The 27,365-nt window shown below is 31.3% G+C and overlaps 3 protein-coding genes and 1 pseudogene across 3 annotated transcripts in view; all 4 read right to left on the bottom strand.

The window, feature by feature from the left end:
• Nucleotides 1-27,365, bottom strand: part of LOC125830388 (ATP-dependent Clp protease ATP-binding subunit ClpA homolog CD4B, chloroplastic) — a 569,404-nt gene that overhangs the window by 379,172 nt on the left and 162,867 nt on the right. The window lies entirely within an intron of this gene.
• LOC125830323 (uncharacterized) lies at nt 879-1,936 on the bottom strand (annotated as a pseudogene).
• Nucleotides 2,108-3,864, bottom strand: LOC125830322 (uncharacterized). The gene is made up of 3 exons (XM_049509520.1): nt 3,678-3,864; nt 3,281-3,380; nt 2,108-2,675 (listed from the first exon to the last, which is right to left on the bottom strand). The coding sequence occupies exons 1-3, from the start codon at nt 3,862-3,864 to the stop codon at nt 2,108-2,110; spliced, it is 855 nt and encodes a 284-aa protein (XP_049365477.1).
• On the bottom strand, nt 17,635-24,942 carry LOC125830402 (mitogen-activated protein kinase 9-like). Its single transcript, XM_049509594.1, has 11 exons — nt 24,456-24,942; nt 23,595-24,003; nt 23,362-23,489; nt 23,205-23,264; nt 21,100-21,249; nt 19,951-20,106; nt 19,722-19,859; nt 19,562-19,638; nt 18,803-18,904; nt 18,119-18,311; nt 17,635-17,961 (listed from the first exon to the last, which is right to left on the bottom strand). Exons 1-11 carry the CDS (start codon nt 24,696-24,698, stop codon nt 17,890-17,892), a joined length of 1,728 nt encoding a protein of 575 aa, XP_049365551.1. The 5' UTR covers nt 24,699-24,942; the 3' UTR covers nt 17,635-17,889.

Raw genomic sequence — 27,365 nt, 5'->3', positions numbered from 1 at the left:
ACATATTACTAATAAATAGATTTTTGAAACTTTAACTTATATGATTCATTATTTATAATTAATATTATAAGTGCAACATAATATATATAGTATATGATACATGATTCATAATTATTGTGTTAAATAAATTGTTTACAAACTTAATTGTTTAAGTATGTATCATAATATATATAGTATATGATACACGTTTAATAGCTTATTGCTAACATATAGGTTGTGTATGTTTTAATGTAAATGATACAGTAACCAATTAACATATATGATACAACAAGCGTTATATAATTTGATGTATATGATACATTACTGAAATTATTTATTATTTAATGAATATGATACATTAGCTTGTTTCTGATTTGTATTGCGTTTGATATCTTATACTGAAATTGAATGATACATTAATTTGATGTTGTATATTGTTTATTGGGTTAAATCATGATACATTCAAAAACACTATCTTAGTTTGATATGTACTGATTTGAGATTTAGTCAAAAATTATAAAACCTTTGTTTTATATGTGTATCGAAAAAAATGATACATGACGAACCCAATATGAAAAATAGATTTGTCAAATTTAACAAAAAAATTCGTTGATGTATCAGACAGGGCATCCTTCTGTATAATGTATCAAATTTTGTAATACGACTCTGTTGAAGTCTGGTAATATGTGTTTTTATATGTATCAACTTGTTTTTATTATGTATCATTACTTGTTGTGTAGTGTGATTTAGTGTTTTTATTTATGTATCATAATATATATCATTATAAATAGTATGTGCTAATTTTGCAGTCAATCAAAGTGGTTATAAAAAAGGTACCATTAATAATATATCATACAGGGCATCCTTCTGTATAATGTCATATAAACATTATAATGATTTCACTTTTCTTTTGGAAAGAAAGTACAAGTTCTTCTGTTGTGACCTTCTTGTCCACATTGTCCACAACAATTTGTGTTCACTGTAATCTTTTCATCCGCATTCTTTTTTCTTTTTTTTCTTGGTCATCCAGCTAATCGTCTGTATCTAGGTGGATACACAGTTTCAGCTACCACATCCTCAGGAGCTGACCAATCTTCCTTATCTGGCATTGGAACCATTGGAATCTCATATGTTTTTGCTAATGCATCAGGCTTGTAGTAATCAGAGCAATATGGATGCATATCTTTAACATTCTTTTCCTTTAAAACAGTGATTGCATGTGCGCAAGGTATCTCATCTAGTTGAAATCTTCCACAAGAGCATACTTTCCGCTCAAGACAAACAATGTATCTTCTTCCAGCTTCATAAACCGAGAAAATAAATTCAGATGATGGAACAACCTGCGTACATTAAAAAAGTCACCTATAAAATTATTTCAAAGAAATCATGTTCAAACAACAGAATGATACACTGAATTAGATACATACAATATAAAATAATGTATCATGACACATACCTCCATCTTCGAATTTTTAGATGCGTTTATAATCAATACCTCCTCAAATCTTCTCCCCAATGTGTCCTTTGTATAAGAGGCTATTTCTCTGTTTTTGCAATGCCAAGAACCAAATAGAATTCTAACTTCTTCCAAGAATTCTAATATAGACAATTGTCGTGCTTCAACAAGACAACCATTGATACATTCCGCAATGTTCGAAGTCATCATTCTACCTCTATTTACTGTTGAATGAACTCTCGACCACTTCTCATACCCTTCATCCTCAAGGTACTCCTTAACCCTGTGATCAATTTTATCAACCTTAGCCATCAATTTATCAAAATCCTCCTTTCTGTATGCCTTGGCCATAGAGTAAAATAGATCACTTAGGGTGTTTCTGCTCCTTTTGAAGTTTCCACAGACATTCTTCCAAAGATGCCATATGCATGCATAATGAGGTACATTTGGGAACACAATCCTTACACTCTTCATAATACTCTCATTCCTATCTGATACAACACACATTTCTTCGCGCTTGCCAAATGCATTTTTGAATTGTTCGAAGAACCATGTCCACGAACAATCATTTTCAGTGTCCACAACACCATATGCCAATGGAAATATGCAACCTAATTACAGAGCAACACATATTATTTCATTTGATACATAACATCTACAAACACCTCACAACTATGAAAAATACATACCTGCCCCATCAAGTGTGCTTGCCGATACAAATGTCCCTTTGTAAGCTCCTCCCAGATGTGCACCATCGACAACAACTATTGGTCTGCAGTAATCGAACCTCCTAATCAATGGTCTTAAGGCTACGAACAGATACATAAATTCATCTTCCTCAGTCTTCTGCATCCTTATATAAGAATTTGGATACACAGTATTTAGCATGTATATGTATCTCGGCATCTGTCTATATCCAGCCGATGATTTACCCCTTATCATTTCTAGTGCACGCTCTTTAGCACGCCATGCCTGCTGGTAAGATATTTGAACCCCATAGAATTCTCTAATATCAGCAATTATATCTTTCGGAATATGAATTCTTTTATGGTTGACCAATTTGGGAGCAGTCACACCACTTACAAACCCGATTGTTGCTTGGACTTTGGTTAGTACCCTATCCCGCATTGGAAACGTATGTTCACTATTGAAGTATCTAACTTTGAAAACATTAGATTTTTTTCTGCAGGAAGCCTTCATAGTCCAGCCACATTCATCCGAAAAGCATACCAACACATAACTGTACAATTTTCTTCATCATATTAATACATATAGCAGTTACATGTTATAATATATAAAACACTAATGTTCAAAGTAACCAAAGAACGATGTACATTAATGTATTAACAATTTTCAAAGACCAACACGATTAATGTAGTGTATTTTTTGTATCACGTATCACAATTTTTTGGAATGTATCGGCTACATGATTATTTACTGTTTCAACAGTATTATCTTAACGTATCAACAGTGTTAACTCAATGTATCAATAATATTAACGACCAACACAACTATTTTTTATCACATTCAAAAAATAAATAAATAATGAATCATGTATTACAAGATGACGGAATGTATCGGCAACATGATTATTGCGATTAAATTCTTTAATGTTTAAACAGTCTAATCTGAACGTATCAACAATATTAACTTAATGTATCAACAAATAGTGTATCATTATCAATCTACCCCAAATCATATTCAACGAACTAAACAAAAAATCAAAATCAATGACTTTCTAATTAATAATGTATCATACATTAAAACAAAATAATGGTATCACCATTTATAGATCTAAAGAATCCAAACACAGTTCTTCACAAAACAAATCAAATACTCACATACCTTTGTCTATCAGATCTCTTTACTTTGCAATTGAAGTTGTTCTTTATCTTATATTTCGCCATCACATCGACGAGTGTTGCTTTATCCTTATATAATTGACCTGTCTTCACCTCTATACTATTTGAATTAATTATGTAATTTGTAACTTCCAATTCTGGAATGTAATACGAATCACAAATTCTTGATTCAACCACCGCAAGAGCTTTTGTATCATGTGTTGTGCCTTCTACACACGTAATTTCTCCGCATGTTCCATCAAAATTATGTACATCACTGCCAATCTTTTCATTTGTGTCAATGCATAATGGATACATTGCAAATCCTGGCTCACTTTTTTTCACTTCTAAATAAAGTTTAACACCCATGTCATTCTTAATTTTCATCGGAGACGAGTTACCTTCTACTATGTAACTAATTTCAATGTTTTTCCTTGATACATCGATATCCAACTCGGCTGAAATTGCTGCTTTGAGATTCAAAAACGATATTGATTGTCCAATAACGATTTCGTCACTTTTGTAACTTTCATATTTCACTTCGCTGACCCAAATTCCTGAATGCCTCAGTAAAATTGATATATTCATCTTGTATCAGCAAAAAATCAGAGTTTTATTCGTATTTCTAGCTTTTTCTAAATCGATGGATGTTCACAAATTGTTCTTGAATGTAGAAGATTTAATTTTGAAATTTGAAATTTGAAATTTCTGAGTAGATTACCTATTAACATAAGGAATGTTTAGGACCAGTTAGGCGTAAATTAAGCTAATTAAATTAACAGAATTCATTATTACGTTTTTTTTCCTTTTTAGCGCTGCATTAAATTTTTTACCGTGTTTCAGTGCCAATGTATCAGAACGGTAGCTATGTATCATTCGCCTACCTTTTTAAGGGATTTTTTGTAAAATGTAAATTAGTTGGGATAGGATGTAATTTATATCCTACACTATGGGATTCCTTTAATCTTTACTTCATACATACAATACACACAATTTTTTTGAGTAACTTTCACATATAGCAAACATAAAAATTATATTTGTATGTTATAACTATAGTTTGCATAATTGCGCTCCATAGCAAATTTTATGTTTGCTATGGAGCTTTTGATTTGTATAATTCGCTAGATACATCAATTTTATACAAATTGTTCAATTTTGTATAAATTCATTTATACATTGTAATTTGTATAATAAGATTTGTATTTGTATAATTATAAGTGTATAGGATGAAAATATATGTATTTGTATTTTTTGTATATACACTTTTCTCTCGCTTTATACAAACACCAACACCTTTTATACATTTGTATGCCGAATGAGTAATTGTATACCGAAAATGACTAATTGTATACCGAATCATATGGCAAAAAAATGAAATGTTTGCTACGAATTACAAATAAAATAAACTATGGCTATAACATTTAATTTGAATTAATAGTTTGATATTTCATACAATTTTCCCATTTTTTTTCACATAGATAATATTGAAGATTATGAGGGGAAAGAAGTAAAAAAAATATATATTGGAAAGTTATATACTTTTTAACAGAAGTTTAGAATTTCGAGTTAAAATGCTCAAATCTCCGTACCATTAAATTATTTTTTTACATTAATATCTACGGTAATATATCTCAAATATATGGCTAACATTTATGTTAAATTCTTACAATTATAAATAATATCATTACTATATAAAGATAAATGCATGTCTTTAAAAATAGTAGTACAAAAATCCCACAAAAATTGGATCGCTTAACTCAAACCACCATTTTTCTTTTTCCTTTTTGAAAAGGGACATATCTATGGCTTACTCGTTGAACTCTTTATAAAAATATTATATATTAATTATAAATGCGTAATCCACTAATTATCCATCTTAAACTTTTTTTTGATGATCCTATGTTTGAAATGAACTCAAAAGATATAACATTATAGTTAATGTATTTTCTGTTCGAAATTAACTCAAAAAGTATTACATTATAATTAATACATCTCCTGTTCAAAATTAACTCAAAAAGATATTACATTATGGTTAATGTACATGGTGCGTTGAAGACACAACCTGAAGTTTTTTTTGTTTTTTTGGATAGTCACAACAACATAGGTGATTTTTTATCATCTTACTTGATTAATTTGATGTTAGTTAGTCTCTTGTTTAACAACTCATTGTGAATTCCCTGTTGTGAATTCGTTGTTGCGTGGGTTAGTTTGGTGGTTGTGTTAAATGGTGGAGATATAAACTGCTTAGTGAGGTAAATGCTATATAACGAAGAGGATTGCTTTAAATGCTATATCTAATCCAGTCTTTGTTTCTATACCCTGTTTCTACTCCTGTTTTCTGATAGTCACAACAACATACAATTTCAAATAGCTTCTTCTTAGTTACTGCAGGTGAATTTTTATCATCTTACTTAAAATCCATTGGGTTGATTAATTTGATGTTAATTAGTCTGTTTCCTCTCTGGTGTAACAATTCATTGTATGATGTTGTGAATTCCTTGTTGTGTGGGTTAGTTTGGTAGTTGTGTTAAATTGTGGAGATATAAACTAATGCTATATAATGAAGAGGATTGCTTTTCTAGTACAAATTTCAAGTTGATTGTTTCTTTCCTTGTTACATTTTCAACTTCTCCTCTGTCTCACCTCTGGTCTGCATGTATATCTAATCCAGAATTTGTTTCTATACCCTGTTTCTACTCCCTTTGACCTTCTTTTTGAACCGTTTACTGTCTTTTCTCTTTTCAGTCATGGGATCACTTACTCAGCTTGCAAACCTAGTTCAGGAATTTACTGCGTTGAAACGTATATGTGACGAGGAGGCTAAGAAGGAACTGTTGGAGCTTACCCAAACTCTCGGTACATTACTTGCTTTTCTATTACCATTTCCAATTAGAGGAGAAGTTTAAACATTTTAGGTTCCAGTTGATGTTGTTCATCCAGAAGGATGAGATGATTGACATCATTAGTGTAACCAAAGGTAAAGGTTATGAAGGTGTAGTAACTCGTTGGGGTGTAACAGGTCCCATAGGGGTCTAAGTAAGTGTACTTGTATCAATGCCTGGCAGCCTGCTAGAGTTTCATTCGCAGTGGTTTGTGCTTGTCAAAGGTAGTTTGAGTCATGAATTTGAAGATAATATTACTCTACAATTATTTGCTTTGTGAATGAGTTTTTTTTTGGCTGATTCTTAATGTTTGTGTCTCATTTATGTTACCAGTGGAAACATTTTGGAAATGGATTTTGAGCCATTTACTACTATAACTCCTCCGAAGTCTCTTTCTCACTCCATTGGTAATGGTTTGGAGTTTCTTACTCGCAGCATAATTGCTTTGACAATGTTCTATGACAAGGAGATTACCAAGTGCCTCGTTGACTTTCTCAGACACCATAACTACAAAGGAAAGGTAGTAAGGTTAATTAATGAAAAATGTAGGCTATTGCTTTTGGTCAAGCTGTATGATTATTATGTGTTCTTCTAACTACGTCAATTTGAACGGTGAAAGAAGGCATCCAAAACTTGAAAAGTTTCCAACTTGTCCTGAAAAGAGCAGAGGAATGTTTGTGCACCCTGAATCCAGAAACTCTGTACTCCAATTTTGAATCCCAGGTTGAAAAGACTGGCTTGGAAAGAGTGTGGGGAAACAATGCCTGCAAGAAACCATCAGTCATCTGTTGAAGCCTCCTAATGCATTTTCTTTGGAGAACTTCCTCGGAAGAATCCCATTGGTTTTGCAAGTCTGGACATGATTGCTTCCAGACCAAGCCTGAAAGTATATGGATTTGAAGTCGTCAACTTTGTCGGCGATGTCATCACTGTGTATGGAGCTCTATCATGCATTTGTTGGACCCTTGATTTCAATGCCGAAGAAAGAAGTGTTGTCACTTTGAACATCTCCATCCTCGCGTTTTCTGTCACGTTGCAGATGCGAAGCTACAATTTAGTATACTTTTCATTTGGTTAGCGTCAATTTTGTTGAAAATTTGGTACAGATTGGTTATCTATTTGTGTATATTTCTCTGCTTAGTGCTGATTGTAGAAAATTTTAAATATTTATTTAGTTTCATGGCATTTGGTTTTCATATGTGTTTGATTATAGGAGGATGCAGGATTCATGAGGTTTATGGACAAGTCTCATTAGTTCCCGACAATCAGGTATTATGTGCTTCCATTGTTTTCTGATTTAGATGTGTTATTCTAGCTGCTTAAATTTTGTTTCTTTAGGTAAAATTTTGTTAATACAGGCACTGTTTGGATGACTTTACTTTGTTTTTAGCATTGCTATTTGATAAAGTTAGCATATTCTGCAAGACTCTCACTGCTTCAGATACCAACACTTATGGTGGTTTTTCTGCCCCTCGCCCACAGCAAAAATTGCTATCCTCCCTTTGTAAAGCTTTCTTTAAGATATCTTCAATTGTTACTTCATAGTAGATGAGAGCATTTAGATGTAGTCCTCACTGTTCTCACCGTCTTCTAATTTTCTGTTGGTAAGCTTATCCTAACTGATCATAGTCTACCTAAGAAAGACGAATTCAACTTAGACAAATTCAAAGTACATCACCTCGTTCATGTTCCCTATAGAGCTTACATCATATAATTTGTCGAACTACCCTGTTACTATCTTTGCACTAGAAAGTTTTTGTCCTTAATATCATTTACAACTGCTTGTGATTTGTGATTTGTGATTTGTGATTTGTGAGAAATGAATGCAGTGTTTGACTAGAATACTGTATGAGCAGTCTTGTTATGAGTGTGCTTATTTGGGATTGTAGATTCCTTTACGTGCAACTTTTCTATTTTGTTGCTCTAGTCGCTCTAATATCTGCCTTTTTAATGTAGCGCGAAGTAATGAAAAAAACTTTCGTCTGGTTCTTGTCCAAGAAATGGAGATATAAACTTAGTGAGGTAAATGCTCTATAATGAAGAGGATTGCTTTAACAAGAAAGTTTAGAGGAATTACATATGTCCTATGCAATAGATTTGACGCTATAGTTTATGTAACCTGGACAATTTAGCTTTGGGAGGTTTAGTGACTTCGACTCGCGGGTTCCTCAGCTATTCCTCTCTCGTAATAAGTTTTTTATACTGAGAATCATGGTTCTGCTTCTAAGTTGGACCCCTTTTGTGCTTGCTTCAGTTTGTTCAAATAGGTAAATGTGAAACTTATTGAAAATCTCCAGAATATTACGTACAGCAATCTTGATGTTCGTGGAATGATCACTGGTTTTCAGTTTCTACAGGTAACCCCTTTGCCTTTCTATAGTGTGCAAACCATTATTATAGAGACACACATAACCAGTGTTATGAAAATATTACGAGAGAGGAATGATAGATAAGTATATTGTAAGTTTATTGGGTGTTGCAGCATTAGTTCTATTTTGGAGTTCCACTGCTCAGTACTGCTACTAATTACTATTTTAACTCCCATTTTAGTTCAATTATTGAAAACTATTACTTTTCTATTGCCATTTCCGATTAGAATAGAAGTTTAAACATTTTAGGTTCCAGTTGATGTTGTTCATCCAGAAGGATGAGATGATTGACACCATTAGTGTAACCAAAGGTAAAGGTTATGAAGGTGTAGTAACTCGTTGAGGTGTAACAGGTCTTCCTCGGAAAACTCATAGGGGTCTACATAAGTGTACTTGTATCAATGCCTGGCAGCCTGCTAGGGTTTCATTCGCAGTGGCTTGTGCTTGTCAAAGGTAGTTTGAGTCATGAATTTGTAGATAATAGTATTCTACAATTCTTTGCTTTGTGAATGAGTTTTTTTTTTTTGGCAGATTCTTAATGTTTGTGTCTCGTTTATGTTACCAGTGGAAACATTTTGGAAATGGATTTTGAGCCATTTACTGTGGTAACTCCTCCAAAGTCACTTTCTGACTCCATTGGTAATGGTTTGGAGTTTCTTACTCGCCACATTGCTTTGACAATGTTCTATGACAAGGAGATTACCAAGTGCCTCATTGACTTTCTCAGACACCATAAATACAAAGGAAAGGTAGTAAGGTTAACTAATGAAAAATGTAGGCTATTATTGCTTTTGGTCAAACTATATGATTATTATGTGTTCTTCTAACTACGCCAATTTGAACGGTGAAGAAGGCATCCAAACTTGTCCTGAAAAAAGCAGAGGAATATCTGTGCACCCTGAATCCAGAAACTCCGTACTCCAATTTTGAATCCAAGGTTGAAAAGATTGGCTTGTTAAGAGTGTAGGGAGACACTGCTGAATGCCTGCAAGAAACCATTAGTCATCTGTTGAAGCCTCCTAATGCATCTTCTTTGGAGAACTTCCTCGGAAGAATCCCATTGGTTTTGCTAGTTTGGACATGATCGCTTCCAGACCACCCAAAGAGCACAAGTTTTAAACAATTTAGTATTGCTCTTACTGTTTATTTTCCTCTGGATGTTTCCGATGACAATTTAATGCTTTCTGTTGTCATGAGGATTCTTGTTGAGTACATTCGTAATTCAATAGTTTTGTTGTTGTGATTCTAGTTGACAATCAGCTTCAATAAAAGCAATGCTCGGCTTCTCGACTATTGCTGTTTGTTTTTATGTCTATTGGTACATTCGTAATAGATATTATTTTGCTAGGGCTCATTAGAAAAAAAAATACATCGTCTCTTTCTCTTGATGCATGTTAGTTTTTCCCCAAAGGGGCATGTTTAGATTGTAGTGAATAGTGGTTTATCATTCACATACAATGATACAAATGGAATGTTGTTCATTTAAAAGTAGGATATTATTGATAATCTTGTTTTATTCATTTAATTTAATATATTTAAATAAAATGTAAAACATCATATATTCCGATGGAGAAAAGTTGATGGTCCATCAAATTAAAATAGTGACCAGATCTTTGGTCTTTATAGGTTTTTTAGGACTAGTTGCAAGTAGTTTCTAAAGAGTTAAAGATCATAAATATAGTTCCTATAAAAGTCTTTGAAGTCTTTTAGGGACCAAAAGATTATCGGCTGCCTACTAACCTTTAACGACTGGCTGTAACATCCCGTCCCTAAAGACCTTTAACGACGAAGCCTATAGAGACGGGTGGCGACCAGATTTTACAAGTCGCTATTGACCTTTAGGAACCAAAATTACACTTTTTGGGACCATTTTTCTTATAGTGTTATTAATCTCTTAAAATACTATTCTATGTTAATTAATTCACTCACAACTTTCACTATTAGTTACCTAAGCTCATTCTAATTAATTAAATTGAAGACTAATGATCTATCCACATAACAGATTCTTTCAAATTATATTTGAAAAAGAACATCAAGCATATTGGGCCCATGCTTAGCACGGACCTGGGCCGATCTAGTTTTTGTAAATATCACAAGTTGGGTTGTGAGCCCAACTATTTTGACATATGAAATTGCAAATAATAATAGAAAAAATTAACTAAATACACAACTTATTTTACCATTTTTTCTAAAATTCTTTACCATTTGATAAAATTACAAAAATTTATGCTCTCTCATATTCTTGGATACATCACTTTACACAATGTATCGATCGGATACATCACTTTATGTGATGTATTGGGACGATGATTGACATATCAGAACATTGAGTGATGTATCCAAAACCAAAACGTGATGTATAGGGACGTTGGACGATGTATCCGTAATCGGGATGCGATGTATCCGGACATTTTGAGATGTATCCGGATTCCACCAAATTTAAGGGATTTTTGTAATTTTTTTAAAAATAGGTTTATGATGTAATTAACTCTTAACACTATGAAATTTGTGTAAAATCCAAAACATATGAAATTACAGATAATATAAAACCAATACTAATGTATATAAGGGGTCGTTTGGTAGAGTGTATAAAAATAATATTTAAAAAAAAGTATCAGTAATGATTTTATTTTATTTTGTAATGCTTTTATAGTTATACTTGGATTACTTTCTTTTTTTCAGGACTTGGATTACTTATTCATAGATTATTTTTATGTATTATTTGGTTTGATGTATTAAAAATTGCATGCATTGCATAAAAATATTTGTTTACAAAATATTTTCCATAATTATAGTGGAAAAGATTAAGGTTTTGAGGGGTAATTGGGTCCTTAACAATGTTAATACTTGCATTTAGGGGTGTCAAATGGGCGGGTTGGATTGAAATTGGTGATAGTAAAATTGGTTGAAATAGAAATCAGGTTATATCATGACCATTGCAAGTTTACTTTGGGCTCAAATAAGTTGGACTCAAATGGGATAAAAATTGGGTTGGGTCATGACTCACCCAATTTGATCCGCTTAATATCAATAATCCTGACTTTAACATATTGATATTTAACACAATTTGATTTTCAACTCAAGAAAAGAATAATAAAAAGTTACAAATGGGTATTTTACGATAAAATAATAAACGAATCCTCAATATATATTTTACTTATATATATATATATATATATATATATATATATATATATATATATATATATATTATACTTATTTGATTTTGACCTGAGTTGAAAGGTAACTTTTGAGCATGAATTAAATATTATTATTTTATTTTTTAAAAGTTAAAGATAGGAAGGCCTCACACAAAAAATAAAACAAACAATAATCTACTATTTTAATTACTTAAAGATTAAAAACTGTTATATTTAACATTTCTATTTTTTTGCTTACATACGACAATTGGGTATTAGTTTGAGTTTTAAATATAAAATTTTAAATTAAGTCTTACATTATTACTATATATTAGAAGAGTCTAGGATTTACTACCATTGTTCCAATAAAATCATTACAAATGTCCAATACTTACTATATAAAATATATAAGTGGGCCCCACCATAATAATAATAATAATTATTATTATTATTATTATTATTATTATTATTAGTATTAGTATTAGTATTAGTATTATTATTATTATTATTATTATTATTATTATTATTATTATTATTATATGTGTTTTTCAGAAAACGTGGGTATTTTTTTCTATGAGGAGTATTTTTTATTTTTGAAAGAAAAAACAGATTTTTTATTTAGTCCCTCCCCCCCCCCCCCAACCAAAAAAAAAGGTATAACACACTCTATACTTTTTAGAATTGTTTTCAAAGGACGTGGGTTGTCATTATTTTTTAAAAAACTTTTTTTTTAATCAATTTTTAATTATCTATATTTAATTATTTAAAAAAAAACTCAAAATTCAAGAATGTAACTATTCATTTTAACGTTGTTATCTTCTAAAATAGTAACTTCTTTTCTTTATTTAAAAACAAATTATTATATTTGATTAGTTGATAATTTAAAATTTTAAAATTAGCAATTAATTGTGGCACTGACACATAGGCGCTGTCACCTCTCCTATATTAGAAGAGTCTAGAATTTACTACCATTGTTCCAATAAAATCATTACAAATGTCCAATACTTACTATGTAAAATATATAAGTGGGCCCCACCACCTTCCACTTAAATACTACATATTATATATTATTAATTACTATACTATAAATCACTACTAATATCCAATATATTTATCAAACTGTATAAATGGGCCCCATCACCTTCCACTTAAATACTACATATTATATATTAATTACTATACTATAAATGACTTAAATACTCCATATTATCTATTACAATAATTAACAATTATTTGACACTTTAAATTCTATCAATGCCATATAAATTAGGATAAAAAACCTAACATATAATATTTAAATATATTTAAAACTAATAACTAATACTATACATTACAATAATTAACAGCTTAATTATTTAAAACTTATATAAAAAATTTAATTGACTCTCTAAATTCTATTGGTACCACATAAAATGGATTATATAATAAACATATATTGTTTGAAATTGACGAAAAAGAAACAATAAATTACAATAATTAATAAAAAAAATAGTCCACTCCAAACAATCTATCAATTAACAACATACATTGTTTGAAATTGACGAAAATGAAACTATAAATTACAATATTTAACAAAATAAATCTCTCGACTCCAACAAATCTATCAATTAATGCCACATAAATTGGGACATGGCAAATAACATATATTATTAAAAAATTAGGTTCAAAATGTACTACAAAATACAATAATTAACAACTTAATATATTAAAGAGACATATAAAAAAGGGTTAATATTTGAAATTCTGCATCTGCCACATACATTAGAACAAAGACAGTAATAAATATTATTTTCAAAATTATGTTAAAAAAAAAAGTACTACAAATCACAATAGCTAACAATTTAAAATATTTTTAAAATCATATAAAAATTTCAATAACTTCTCAAATTCCATAATATGACATAAATTTAAAAAAATGTGTTATAAATCATAATAAATAGTACAATATTTAAACTACTTTAAAAGCATTATAAATTGTAATAAATAATACAACAATTTAAGTTACTTAAAATTTAACGACTTAAATTTTATTTTAAAATGTATTAAAATTTTGGTTAATTGTCAAAACTTTGCATGTGCCACCTAAATTGGGACATGGACAGTCACACATATTTTTTTAAAAAAATTACATTAAAAGTATTCTATCAATTAACAACATATATTGTTTGAAATTGACGAAAAAGAAACTATAAATTACAATAATTAACAAAATAAATCTCTCGACTCCAACAAATCTATCACTATATTATAGAAGAGTCTAGGAATGACTACTAATGGTCCAATAAGATCACTACTAATGTCCAATATATTTATAAAATATATAAATGGGCCCATCACCTTCCACTTAAATACTACATATTATATATTATTAATTACTATACTATAAATCACAACTAATATCCAATATATTTATCAAACTACATAAGTGGGCCCCACCACCTTCCACTTAAATACTACATATTATATATTAATTACTATACTATAAATAACTTAAATACTCCATATTATCTATTACAATAATTAACAATTATTTGACACTTTAAATTCTATCAATGCCATATAAATTAGGATAAAAACCTAACATATAATATTTAAATATATTTAAAAATAATATAAGTAATACTATACATTACAATAATTAATAGCTTAATTATTTAAAACTTATATAAAAAATTTAATTGACTCTCTAAATTCTATTGGTACCGCATAAAATGGATTATATAATAAACATATATTGTTTGAAATTTACGAAAAAGAAACAATAAATTACAATAATTAATAATAAAAAATAGTTCACTCCAAAAAATCTATCAATTAACAACATATATTGTTTGAAATTGACAAACAAGAAACTATAAATTACAATAATTAACAAAATAACGTTTTCGATATACAAACTTCAACGGCTGCAGAAAAATCTCTCGACTCCAACAAATCTATCAATTAATGCCACATAAATTGGGACATGGCAAATAACATATATTATTAAAAATTAGGTTCAAAATGTACTAAAAAATACAATAATTAACAACTTAATATATTAAAGAGACATATAAAAAAGGGTTAATATTTGAAATTCTGCATCTGCCACATAAATTAGAACAAAGAGAGTACTAAATATTATTTTCAAAATTATGTAAAAAAAAAGGTACTGCAAATCACAATTGCTAACAATTTAAAATATTTTTAAAATCATATAAAAATTTCAATAACTTCTCAAATTCCATAATATAACACTACTATATTATATATTAATTACTATACTATAAATGACTTAAATACTCCATATTATCTATTAGAATAATTAACAATTATTTGACACTTTAAATTCTATCAATGCCATATAAATTAGGATAAAAAACCTAACATATAATATTTAAATATATTTAAAAATAATATAAGTAATACTATACATTACAATAATTAACAACTTAATTATTTAAAACTTATATAAAAAATTTAATTGACTCTCTAAGTTCTATTGGTACCACATAAAATGGATTATATGATAAACATATATTGTTTGAAATTGACGAAAAATAAACAATAAATTACAATAATTAATAAGAAAAATAGTCGACGAAAAACAAATTATAAATTACAATAATTAACAAAATAAATCTCTCGACTCCAACAAATCTATCAATTAATGCCACATAAATTGGGACATGACAAATAACATATATTATTAAAAAATTAGGTTCAAAATGTACTATAAAATACAATAATTAACAACTTAATATATTAAAGAGACATATAAAAAAGGGTTAATATTTGAAATTCTGCATCTGCCACATAAATTAGAAGAAATAGAGTAATAAATATTATTTTCAAAATTATGTTAAAAAAAAGTACTACAAATCACAATAGCTAACAATTTAAAATATTTTTAAAATCATATAAAAATTTCAATAACTTCTCAAATTCCATAATATGACATAAATTTAAAAAAAAAGTGTTATAAATCATAATAAATAGTACAATATTTCAACTACTTTAAAAGTATTATAAATTGTAATAAATAATACAACAATTTAAATTACTTAAAATTTAACGACTTAAAAATATTTTTTAAAATGTATTAAAATTTTGGTTAATTGTCAAAACTTATGTGCCACATAAATTGGGACATGGACAGTCACACATATTTTTTTTTTAAAATTACATTAAAAGTATTCTATCAATTAACAACATATATTGTTTGAAATTGACGGAAAAAAAAACTATAAATTACAATAATTAACAAAATAAATCTCTCGACTCCAACAAATCTATCAATTAATGCCACATAAATTGGGACATGGCAAATAACATATATTATTAAAAAATTACGTTCAAAATGTACTATAAAATACAATAATTAACAACTTAATATATTAAAGAGACATATAAAAAATGGTTAATATTTGAAATTGTGTGTGTGCCACATAAATTAGAACAAACAAAGTAATAAATATTATTTTCAAAATTTTGTTAAAAAAAAGTACTACAAATCACAATAGCTAAAAATTTAAAATATTTTTAAAATCATATAAAAATTTTAATAATTTCTCAAATTTCATAATATGACATAAATTAAAATTAAAAATATATATATATTGGGCCCCGTGCTGACACGGGGTCCTATATCTAGTTACTAGACAAGTAAGTAATTCTCTTTCTACGAATACTTGAATGAGCATTTTACGTTGCCTTTAACAATAAACTTATATTTTAGCATGGAGTCTATTTAAGTTTCACTCACAAAATCAGATAATTAATAATGTAATATAGTAAAACCTCACTAAATTACTATTCGGTAATTTATTAATAATTTCTCTGAGATAATATTTTCCTTTGGTCTCGAATTGCAGCAATGGAAAAAATTAATTATTTCGATAAGATAATATATTTTTTGAAGACCCCTATATAAATATATGGTCCCATTAATATTATAAATTAATAATTTTTTAAAAGTACTAATGAAATGTGATTATATTGTGTTTTGTTTTTTGTTAAACTTTAAATCTAGTTGAAGTTCATCTCTATCTTTTCTTATTGCATCAAAAAAATTCAGTGTTTCGATCTGCACCATAAAATTGTGAAGAGTCTTAGATACGATAAGTGTTCTCTTACATGTAATTGATTCAAATGGTATTATATCATCTACAACTTCATCATCAACATTGTTTTTTTATGGTATCCACAATTTCTTCTAAACTCTAGACCTCTGAATATGTATCATTTTCACCTGGATAATCCAATAGGTTAGTGACATCCATTTTATTACGGTAATAAAGATCATTAATCATGACCCCAAGTTCATGAATGATGTTTTGACAAGTGGGTTCATTCAAATTCTTTAAGATTTTATCCTCCAATTAATTTTTGCAGTGTTGAAAACAATTTGTTCTTGTCTCTTGTTGAACATTTGTTGTCCAAGCCGGAATTGCAAAATTAATAGCATCCAAAATATTAATCTTTCCTCGATCAGTTTCATGTCCCACTTCATAGTCTTCTAATATCCTACCATAAAATTTGTTCCGATAATACATCTTGAAAGCTCTTATAATCTCAGCATCACAAGGTTGAATCTCAAAATACTCTATAAATTAATAATTATTAATTTATCAATTAAATAATACCTCTATAAAATAATAATATTTCACAGTTACAACTATATTAATTTGGTGAGGTTTTACTGTACTTTATAATCTTAGCTTGGAATCTATTGATAGTTTACACAATCAATTATTGAGAAAATAATACTACTTTTATCAAATTCATCAACAAACTTTGAATGATATTATACATAACATAGTATCTTACAACAATTTTAGATAGAAGAAAAACATTTTCTTCCATGTTAGTCCTTTTATGAATATAGTTGAAATAAAATTTAATATTTTCAAATAAATAATACTATATATTCGAGCATAATGTATAATGTTGTTCTCTTCAATATCATCCACGCAACACGCAGGTACGTGGACATACAAGGAAAGATATTTAAGAAAGACTATATGTTAGTTAGGGTAGGAAGTAGTGTTTATGAAATCGTTACAAATTTGAAACCTTGTCATCTAATGAGAAAATTTTGATAGCTGGAGAGTTTTCTTCCAAATATACTAAGTAATATTTTATAACACAATAGGAACTGACAACCTACAGTTAGCTTCTAGCTGAAATCAAGGAGTGAAACTTCAAAATGTTGATTTGCAGGACAAATGGTTCTGCAGAGAATTAAACATGAAGAGAAGCAACTTCTTGAGACAAACCATCAACTTCTTCGTTTTGTTCTTCGATTGGCTCTTCCTATAAAAACATTGTCAATAAGAAAAAGTACCGACAGATGAGTGAAGGAATGCTAAAAATTGCAACAACTGGCATTCAAATTGGTTTTTAAAACAAGATACTCTCATCACTTGCTTTATTGAGTGTACAGTAAGGGAAACAGAATAAAAGGATTTACCTCCGCGTTTCTTCTTTTAACTTCCACACACTTGGAACCACTGATGCTAGCACTCTTCAGCAAGCTACGAGCACTGTAGTTCTCTGATCCCTCAGACTGCGCTGGTGGACTCTGAAGAGTTGTTGAAACAGTTCTCTTTTCACAATCATTATTTTGGGAAGAGGTGTCATCTTTTGGTGCAGGAACTCGCTCTCTGCAGCAGAGGTATTACAAAAAAGAAAACAAGTTCATATGTTAACTGAAGGTTTCTAACCAACACACATAATTCAGCTTTTAATGTAATCTATTGTAATACTTAAATTTTGTATTAAGTATATGCGGACAAACTATAAGAGTTTAATCGATCAAACAGGATGATAATCAATTTAAAATAGAATGTAAACAAATCCAAGGTCCTCAGTGCCCAAAAAGACTGGAAATATTTAAACAGCAAGAGCTAAATGGTAAGTCACTGCACAAGATAACACAAGCAACTCTATGATCCACACCCATATGTAAAAGCACAGTATATTTTAAAAACCTTGTTTTCAATTGATATTTATTTTTTTGAGAAACTACTTTCCAAATCTGAGTTTTTTTAATGTGGATAGTTTTAAATACAAACAAAGCAATTCCTTAATCTGCAGATTCTGAAAAAACCGTTTTACCCATATGACGAAAAGAATCATAGATTCAACAACGCACCTAGGCAAGGAAGCATGCTGCCTCAGAATTGGAGCACTATGCTCACCTTTACCAGCATGCTCCTCAAGATGTGCAAATTGTCGCTTGAACCGATCAACACCACTAAATTAACATAGAAGAAAAACCACAATCAATATTTCTTGAATAGCAATACAAAACGAATAAAGAAAACTTATTTGGCACAATACATTTGCCTTTATATGAAGTGGGGAGTCTAGAAGACAACAATCAACTGTATGTGATAGAGAAAAAAATATTAAAATAATCATGTCTTTTCACAGAAGGATGATCAATCAGATCCAACACTAGACCAAGGATAAGGCAATCACTAATAAGAGTGAAAATCTTGCGAACCAAGGTTCAAATTCCAGCATAAGTGGTTAATTCTTCTCATCTGCCTAAACCTTGGTGGGCAAAGTTACCCAATACTTGTGCTAGTTGGATCCCAGTGGATTGATCAAAGTGTGTCTAAAACTGATGAACTCTTTTGTTACTGTCATGTTAAAAGTTTGCAGCAACCCTACTGTTGCTGAAAACTTAATTCCTTTGATTTCATCTGAAAATGATTGTCAACTTTTACTTTTAAGGGAAAGAAAAGTTATGTATGTTTCGTGATGTTCTTCCACCTATGAGAGTAGCAATTACGCTCCAGTAAAATACTACAAACACCGGCATTTAATGGAAGAGAAAGAGGCGGGTCAACTATTATAGAAAAGAAAGAGCATAAATTATTAGAACTAGCTTCTATTAGCAGCAAACCTTGGGTACATAAAGCCACTAGTCTGATCTCCACCAGAAAGATACTCCTGAAGCATCTGAGGATGATATTCTAAAATCTGGTTGTTCAAGACAAGAGTAAAGTCAATCCTTCGAATCATTTCACTAACAAGGTAGCAATTAATACTAAAGAAAGCCGCACCTCGCGATATATGAGTTCTCTAACATCATCTTTTGCCAATTTCCTCTTCTCAAATTCAAACTCAAGCTTTGATATTGGTGGTCTACATGGTTCACGATCAGCATTTGATAAACCATGGAAATAAGGATCCTCTAATCCCTAAGAAAAGGCAATATTAGTGTTAAGTCAATTGGACTTGAGAATTTCGTTTAGTAGTCGAAACAACATTGGATTTGTTTTCAATCACTACCTCTTCTGCTGATGGCCGATCTTTAGGGTCAAATGCAAGCAGTCGTTCAAGTAGGCGTAATGCCAAAGGATCTGCATTTGGAAACTTTTTTGCAAATCCAACCGGTTGTTTCTTCCGCATGCTGCTGAGGTATCTTCTAGCCTTTTCATTTCTAATCTGCCAGTTTTGAATGAAACAAGTTAATAAAATAAGAGAAAAATAAAGTAGCATGTAAAATGTGACACCATGGAACTTCTCAGCAACAGTTTTTCTACCTTATCTTCTAAAGATAACACATAAATACCACTCTATACTTGTCCTGTTTTTTCAACTGTACACTTTATTTTCGCGGAGATCCTATACCACCACACCTCCTTCACCAGCAACCAGAAACCTAAGCTTTCTAATTCTCTTTGCCACCTTCATTCTTCTCCATTCAAGTTTTAAGAGTTCACTGCAATTCAACCTAGAGATGTCTTTTTTTAAGAGTTTAGAAATGCATTCTTAACACTACAACTCACAAGCCATTGTACTCATCTTTCATTCACCAACGCCTCACGCCACCTTCAAGAGATATCATCATTACATCTTTGTGACCACAGGTCATTCACAAAAAATTAAAGCCACCTTGAATACATGTCAAAAACTCCAAAAACAAGTGACACCACTGGCTGGAATCCTTCAAGCTGCTGGAGTACCACTAGGAAGAACGCATCAGTTATGCCACCTGAAAGCCCACAGATACAGGGCAGTAGAAACCACAAAAAATAATCACCGTAGAGCTCCATCACTATCAGAAATACCAATGAATGCCTCCTTTAATTCACCCTCACTCTACCAGAAAATGGCATCATCTTCATCAGCTTTCACGCCATAGATGTCTCACTTTTCAACTTCTTGTTAGCTCAGAAACAGCCCTCAGGGAACACCACAGCTCCTTCCGCCTTCAAACAATGAAGCCCGACAACACCACAAATTTGGTGGTGATTTTTATTTTCACCAATGGTTTCTTAAGTGTATTACCCTCATCTTCTATTCTCAAATATATCTACTAGCAGTATTAGACACATACTTTGGCACAAAAAACATGCACAATAGGATGATACTAAAAGAATAACATATTATTAAAGAACATTCTGAGAAAGAAAAGCATATATTATGAGAACTAACCTTTGCAACTGTTTCTGGAGGAGGTGTCCCAAGCAAATCTGTGATTAGGTCTAATTGATGCACTACATTCTTTCCAGGAAATAATGGTTTTCCAGAAAGCAACTCTGCAAATATGCATCCGATGCTCCATATATCAATAGCAGGAGTATACTGCAAATAGAGAACTCTTAGAGACGTATATGTCACATGAAAATGAGTCTGTGAGGATGTGTCAACAACACAAATAAAGTCTTCACATGTATGATAAAGTTGTTTCATAGTGAAACATCTTTTCACATTATTATTCTTTCATCAAAATTTGGCAACGAACAAATCCTCGTCCTTAAAGCATGTAAACTGTAAAGCCATGTGTCAGTGTAAAATGCAAGAGAAGTAGCTTTTAAGCATCTCATCCATTTCTTCTGTCTATACCAATGCTGGAAGCAGACTCAAACTGAACTTGGAAAAGAAGTTCGCAGAAGGTTAACTGAGCGTGGCACATTCATGCTCAAAGCCAGTAAATGTGTGGTATTCTCTGGGCTAAAACTATAAACCCATATGACAACCTATTAGCTTCTCTGAAATGATAATGTTGTTACTTTTTAAAAGTTTCACCTTTTTAGGACTTGTGAAATGTTGAAAATTCCAATTTCCATAGGCAATTACTTGAAGATTAGCAAAATGCACCCAATTTTCCTACAGCCTCATAGACTTGGTAATCTTCACAGTAAAATGTTTGTTGCTGCATATTCTTTGCTTTTTAAGATTATTACTTTAGTCTTCCTTGTGGTGTCTTTTAGCCTTGTGGCTAATGGTGTATCTACTTCAGAGACAGCACAATACGAGACCCACTGCCATTAAATTCTGTATCCACCTATGACAAACAGTCAGCAAACTAAATCTTTCACTGTTGCTGAACCATTGAGGAGAACAGGCCATATTACAGGTATCCCACAGTATTGATGAGCACTACACTAGATTCGAGAGATTAAAACTCATTACGGAAGGTGGACCAAATGCTGTAAAAGGAAAATACTCATCATTGACAAGGAAATTACGCTACTACCTAAGTTCTTGAATTCAAATTTTCTTTTTCCAACAAGTAGCTCCATGAACCTATAATTCAACATAGCTACATAGGATAATATGATAAACAGGTAACATCTTCACCTAACATGAATAAAGAACAGATCAGCGAAACAACAAAGTTATAGATCTGATAACAATGTGACTTTTATGTATTACTACTTAGACTCCCCTCTTTGTTCTACATTTTTTTATCCTTTTGGTTTTTGCTGCAGTTAATTTTTCAATCAGTGCAGTTTCCAGTTGTAATCACATGAATCTAGATTGCATGCATTGTTAAAGGCTGCAATGGTATATGAGTACATCCAGTGCCATCCCCAAACCATTTATTGTGAAAAATAATTACTTTAGCTAGTATTTTGCTCTCCCCGTATAGAAAGGCATATTAGCTATGAATCTCAAAGGAAAGCAAAAGACTTGAGGAGGGGAGTGACAAAATAATGAGGAACAATCTTGATCATAATACATTGACGCTAGGTGCAAAAGAATGGAGAAGTAACAAAATAATGCGAAACAAACTTGATCATAATACATTGACGCTAGGTGCAAAAGAATGGAGAAGTAACAAAATAATGCGAAACAAACTTGAACATAATACATAAAAACTAAGTGTCATCAACTATACTTAACATCATTGTAGTTGTTGAATAAATGGAACAGAATGCCCTCAAGGCCTAGCTCGAGTGGCAAAAGGTGGAGGATTTGTGGCTTAGGTCACATGTTCAAGCCCCACACCATGCAAAGCGAAGCTCAGTATTTAAGTGGAGAAGGGTAGAGGTGCGGGCCCATTATCCACCGAGTTTAGAAGGCTATGATTGATCCTAAGGACGAGTTACAGGCGGATTTCACAGTTATAAAAAAAAAAAAAAATATATGGAACAGAATGAACAATTAAACTCTAAAATTTAGTGCCATTGCAGTTGTTGCATACACAATCAGAAAAAAAGAGAGCTAAAGCTAAAGTCAGTGACATTATAGTTGTTGCATAAACACCAGCAGATTGAACAATAAATACTTTGAAAGTTATAAATGAATCTTACCTTAGAGAAGAAGGAGCCACATAGCTCAGGAGCACGATACCATCGAGTTGCAACATAATCCTTTAATACATTCAAAAAGATACATGTATCAAAAATACCAGACAAAAACACGTATAAAAAACAACAGAGAAAGGAAGCCTTTTAAATTTGAACTTACAGTCCAGAAAATAGCTGATGGCACATCATTGAATGATACACGAGCAAGCCCAAAGTCACATATCTTCAACTTACAGTCAGCATTAGCAAGGATATTTTTCGGCTTTAAATCCCGGTGGAAGATATTTGCTGGTAAGGGGGCAAAAGTGGCAGGTTTGATTATCACAGAGTTAATTTTAACTTCTACAGTTAGAGGTAGCAAGAGGCACATTTCGAATTACAGAAAGAACCAACCTGTATGAATATATTTTAGTCCACGCAGAAGCTGGTAGAGGAAAAACTGATAATGCTCATGTGTAAGATCATTATTGGCCTTAATTACCTGATGGAGATCTGATTCCATCAATTCAAAAACAACATAAATATCTTTAAACTCTCTTCGAGAAGGAGGCAACATAATGTGCTTTATTTCTACAATATCTGGATGCCTAAGTAGCCGAAGAAGCTTGATTTCTCTCAAGATTCTTGTCGCATCAGAAACATGGTCAAAGACATCATTAATTTTCTTGATTGCAACTCTTTCACCAGTATGGGTATCAACAGCAGACCCCACAACTCCATAGCTTCCTTTGCCAATAACTTCCTGAACTTGGTATCTACTTGCCTCTCCATATTCAGTAAAGAATTCCGTCTCTAACGCATTCTGAATAAGAACATCCCATTCAAAACATATATCATACATCTGAAAGCTTAAAAAATCCTCTTACCCATGTACATTGACATAAAGGTTAAAACATAATAAGGGACAACTAGAAGTAACTTCTTCATATACACAAACACAATAAACACAAAAACATAAGCAATCAAGGAAGCTGATTCTTTGACATGACTTCCCCATTGACCAAAATCCATCTAATACTCCCCATTAACATAAATCCAAAGTCTCAAAGGAATTCGCGAAATTTGGTTTAAGATTATTCAATCCTAGTAATAGCACAGACTACCAAAAGTGAAAGATGTATTAAATTCAAATTTCATTCGCAATCAAAAGATATAACTCTTACCATATAAACAAGGGATTCAAATCCAGATATCAAGACAGATCAAATTGAAATAAACCCAGAAAAAAAAAAAAAAGGGGCAATAAAAAGAGACCTTTTTGATAGGATCCATGGAAGAAGAAGAAATAGGCAAATGAAAACGCTTGGGTACTTTGATGAGCTTTAAACCGGTAAAGTCAAAGTCTTCAGTAATAGTAAATTCGTGTTTATTTTCTTGTTTTTCTTGTAAATGGGTATCTGCAGAATTGTGGGGTTGAGTCAAGATCGCATCTTCATTAGTGTGACGACGATGAAACCATCGAAGAACTCCATCAACAAATGAACTACTACCCCCCATATACACAACCCAACTTCTCCCCTAAACTTTCGTATTGATTCTACCACAAGATCTCAGCATTCCACGCTTTCTCTCTTCTCCAATATTCTCCCTCCTATTTTTATTGGTACAGATTGATGCAAGGAAGGAAGTAGCAATAATAGTGTGTATACGAGTTAGGACAACCGTGTTATACTGGCAGATGCTTCCATCTTCCTACCTTTGAAATTTTGGAAAATTACATTAGGCAAATTATGGCTGCCAAGTGGGCAATTTGATTTCCTACCTTTTAAATGTTTGAAACCATATTACTACTATTAAAATTACATGTAATTAGGTATTAAGTGAAAAATATTGCTTTCCTACCTTTCAAATTGAGAAATTTAATCTAACGCACCAACTTATCATTAATTTGTATTCTTTTGTAATTTTATTATTTATAAGAGATGTGATATTTAAAATAAGGCTTCAATGTCGTTTCTTATATTATTGTTTTATGTTATTATTTATGTGTATCGCATGTTTATCAATGGAGTATCTTACAAGACTCTTGAAACAATTGAAGCAGAATTCAAGTACCACCCAAAGTAAGGTTGGCAACGGAACCGGGAGGTGCCGGTTCTGGTACCGGTCCGGTTCCATTCCGGCTTGTACCGGTTAGGGCCGGTGTCTATGGGGTCTGGGAGGGGTAACGGGACGGAAACTGGGATATACCGGTTAGTCCCGGTTCGGTAAATATCGGTTCCGGTCCCGGTTCGGTAAATATCGGTTCCGGTCCCGGTCCCGGTCCGGTAAATACCGGTTCCGATCCGGTCTAGTTCGGTTTTTTTTTTTAAAAAAAAATCTTAAATATAGCCATTTTGAGAGTCGTTGGGCAATGGGTTTTGAGCCCCACCAACGGCTCTTTCACCCCCATAACTCCCCTTTACACCTCTCTACCCCCCCCCCCCCCCCAAACTTTTTTTAATACCCGAACCTTCTAAAAACTACATTTTCATCCTTTTTTTTAACTATAAATACTTCCAATCTTTCATTCTTTTCACTCACAAAAATATTAGCTTCTACTCTCTCAACAACTCTCAAAAGTCTCACTCAAGTCTCTAATCTCTTATTCTTGTTAAAATTACGAATTTGATCTTTGGAAATTGGAGCTTCAAAATTGAACTTTCAATTTTCGGCTTTCGGTCATACACATCTACTTTTTTAAGTAGATGTTTGGTACATTCATTCCAACTCACTTTTCATTTAGTTATTTATTTGTTTGCATTTAATTATTTATTCTGTGAGTAATTAGTCTCTAGTCTCTACTTATTTAGTTATTTATTTGTTTAAAACTTTGCATTACATTTTCGTATTATATATAATTTACTCACTTTTTATATTTGAATATGGATTCTGGTAAAAACAATGTTGACAAGGGTAAAACAACCATAGTTGATTCGATCACTAATTTTTGGAGCTCAAAATCCAAGAAAAATAAAAAAACCGATATTACTTCTAAATCTAAAACTAAAAAAACTTCTCAATTAAGAATAAATACGGATGATTATACGCATGTTGACGAAACTGTTTTTAATATGGATAGTAATAGTGGATTAGATCCTTATCATGAACATTTACAAAGAAAGTTTGGTAATTTTGATGAGGAATTACCTGAAGATGATGAACATGATGATGTTAATGATTATATTGATAGTTTTGATAATAATGTTGATGAATATGATGATGATGAAACTCAGCCAGCTACTACTCCCACTCCCTCTTCCCCTCCCGCTCCCTTTCATTGTCCTGCTCCCGTTTCCCCCATGCATCCTAGGCCTAAGGTAGAACGCGCTAAAAAATCAGTTGTGTAGCAATTTATGACTCAGAATGAAGATAAAACACAATTTATTTGTAATAAATGTAAACATAGAATGAATCATAAAACTGTAGGAAAACAGGGTGGGACGGGACATTTGAGTAATAATTTAATGTCATGTTGTAAAAATGAATTTTTGCATGTTAAAATTGTAGCCGAAGGTAAAAATAATGGTACCACCCTTCTTGAAAATGTAGGAGTAGATGGCTTTAATATGGTCCAAACACAATTAAATCCTTCTAATGTTTCTGGCTCTAGTATACAATGTTCATATAACAGAGAAAAAGATCTTGAAGAATTAGCTAAAATGATTGTTGTTATGGGTTTACCATTTAGTTTTGCTGAAAATCCCTGTTTTATTCATTATATTCAAATTGTGTATAATCCACATTTTAAAGGTTTTTCTAGAAATACAATTAAAAAGGCTATCTTTGATTATCAAGCTCAACATTTTCAATATCTTTGTTGTTTATCAATACAATCATTAACTGAGTTTTACAGATGATCTGTTATTGTTTAGCAAAGGAGACTCCAAATCAGTAAAACTACTATATGACCTATTTACTATATTTTCAAAAACATCAGGGCTAGAAGCAAATGAGGAGAAGAGTGTTGTTTATTTTGGAGGAGTGTCGGAGGAGGTACAACAAGAAATCCTACATCTATTAGGATTTGTACAGGGCACTTTACCTATAAGGTACCTTGGGGTACCACTTAGCTCCAAAAGAACTTCAATTGTCCAATTCCAAACACTGATTAAAAAAATTATGGGGAGAGTAAAGAGTTGGACCTCTAGATTCCTATCATATGCAAGGAGAATTCAAGTGATC

Source organism: Solanum verrucosum, unplaced genomic scaffold, assembly GCF_900185275.1.
Source record: "Solanum verrucosum unplaced genomic scaffold, falcon-dt-bn FXZP01000228.1, whole genome shotgun sequence".
In the NCBI taxonomy this organism is placed as follows: Eukaryota; Viridiplantae; Streptophyta; class Magnoliopsida; order Solanales; family Solanaceae; genus Solanum; species Solanum verrucosum.
Note: the sequence above shows the minus strand (reverse complement) of the source record. Positions and strands in the feature narration are given on the sequence as shown.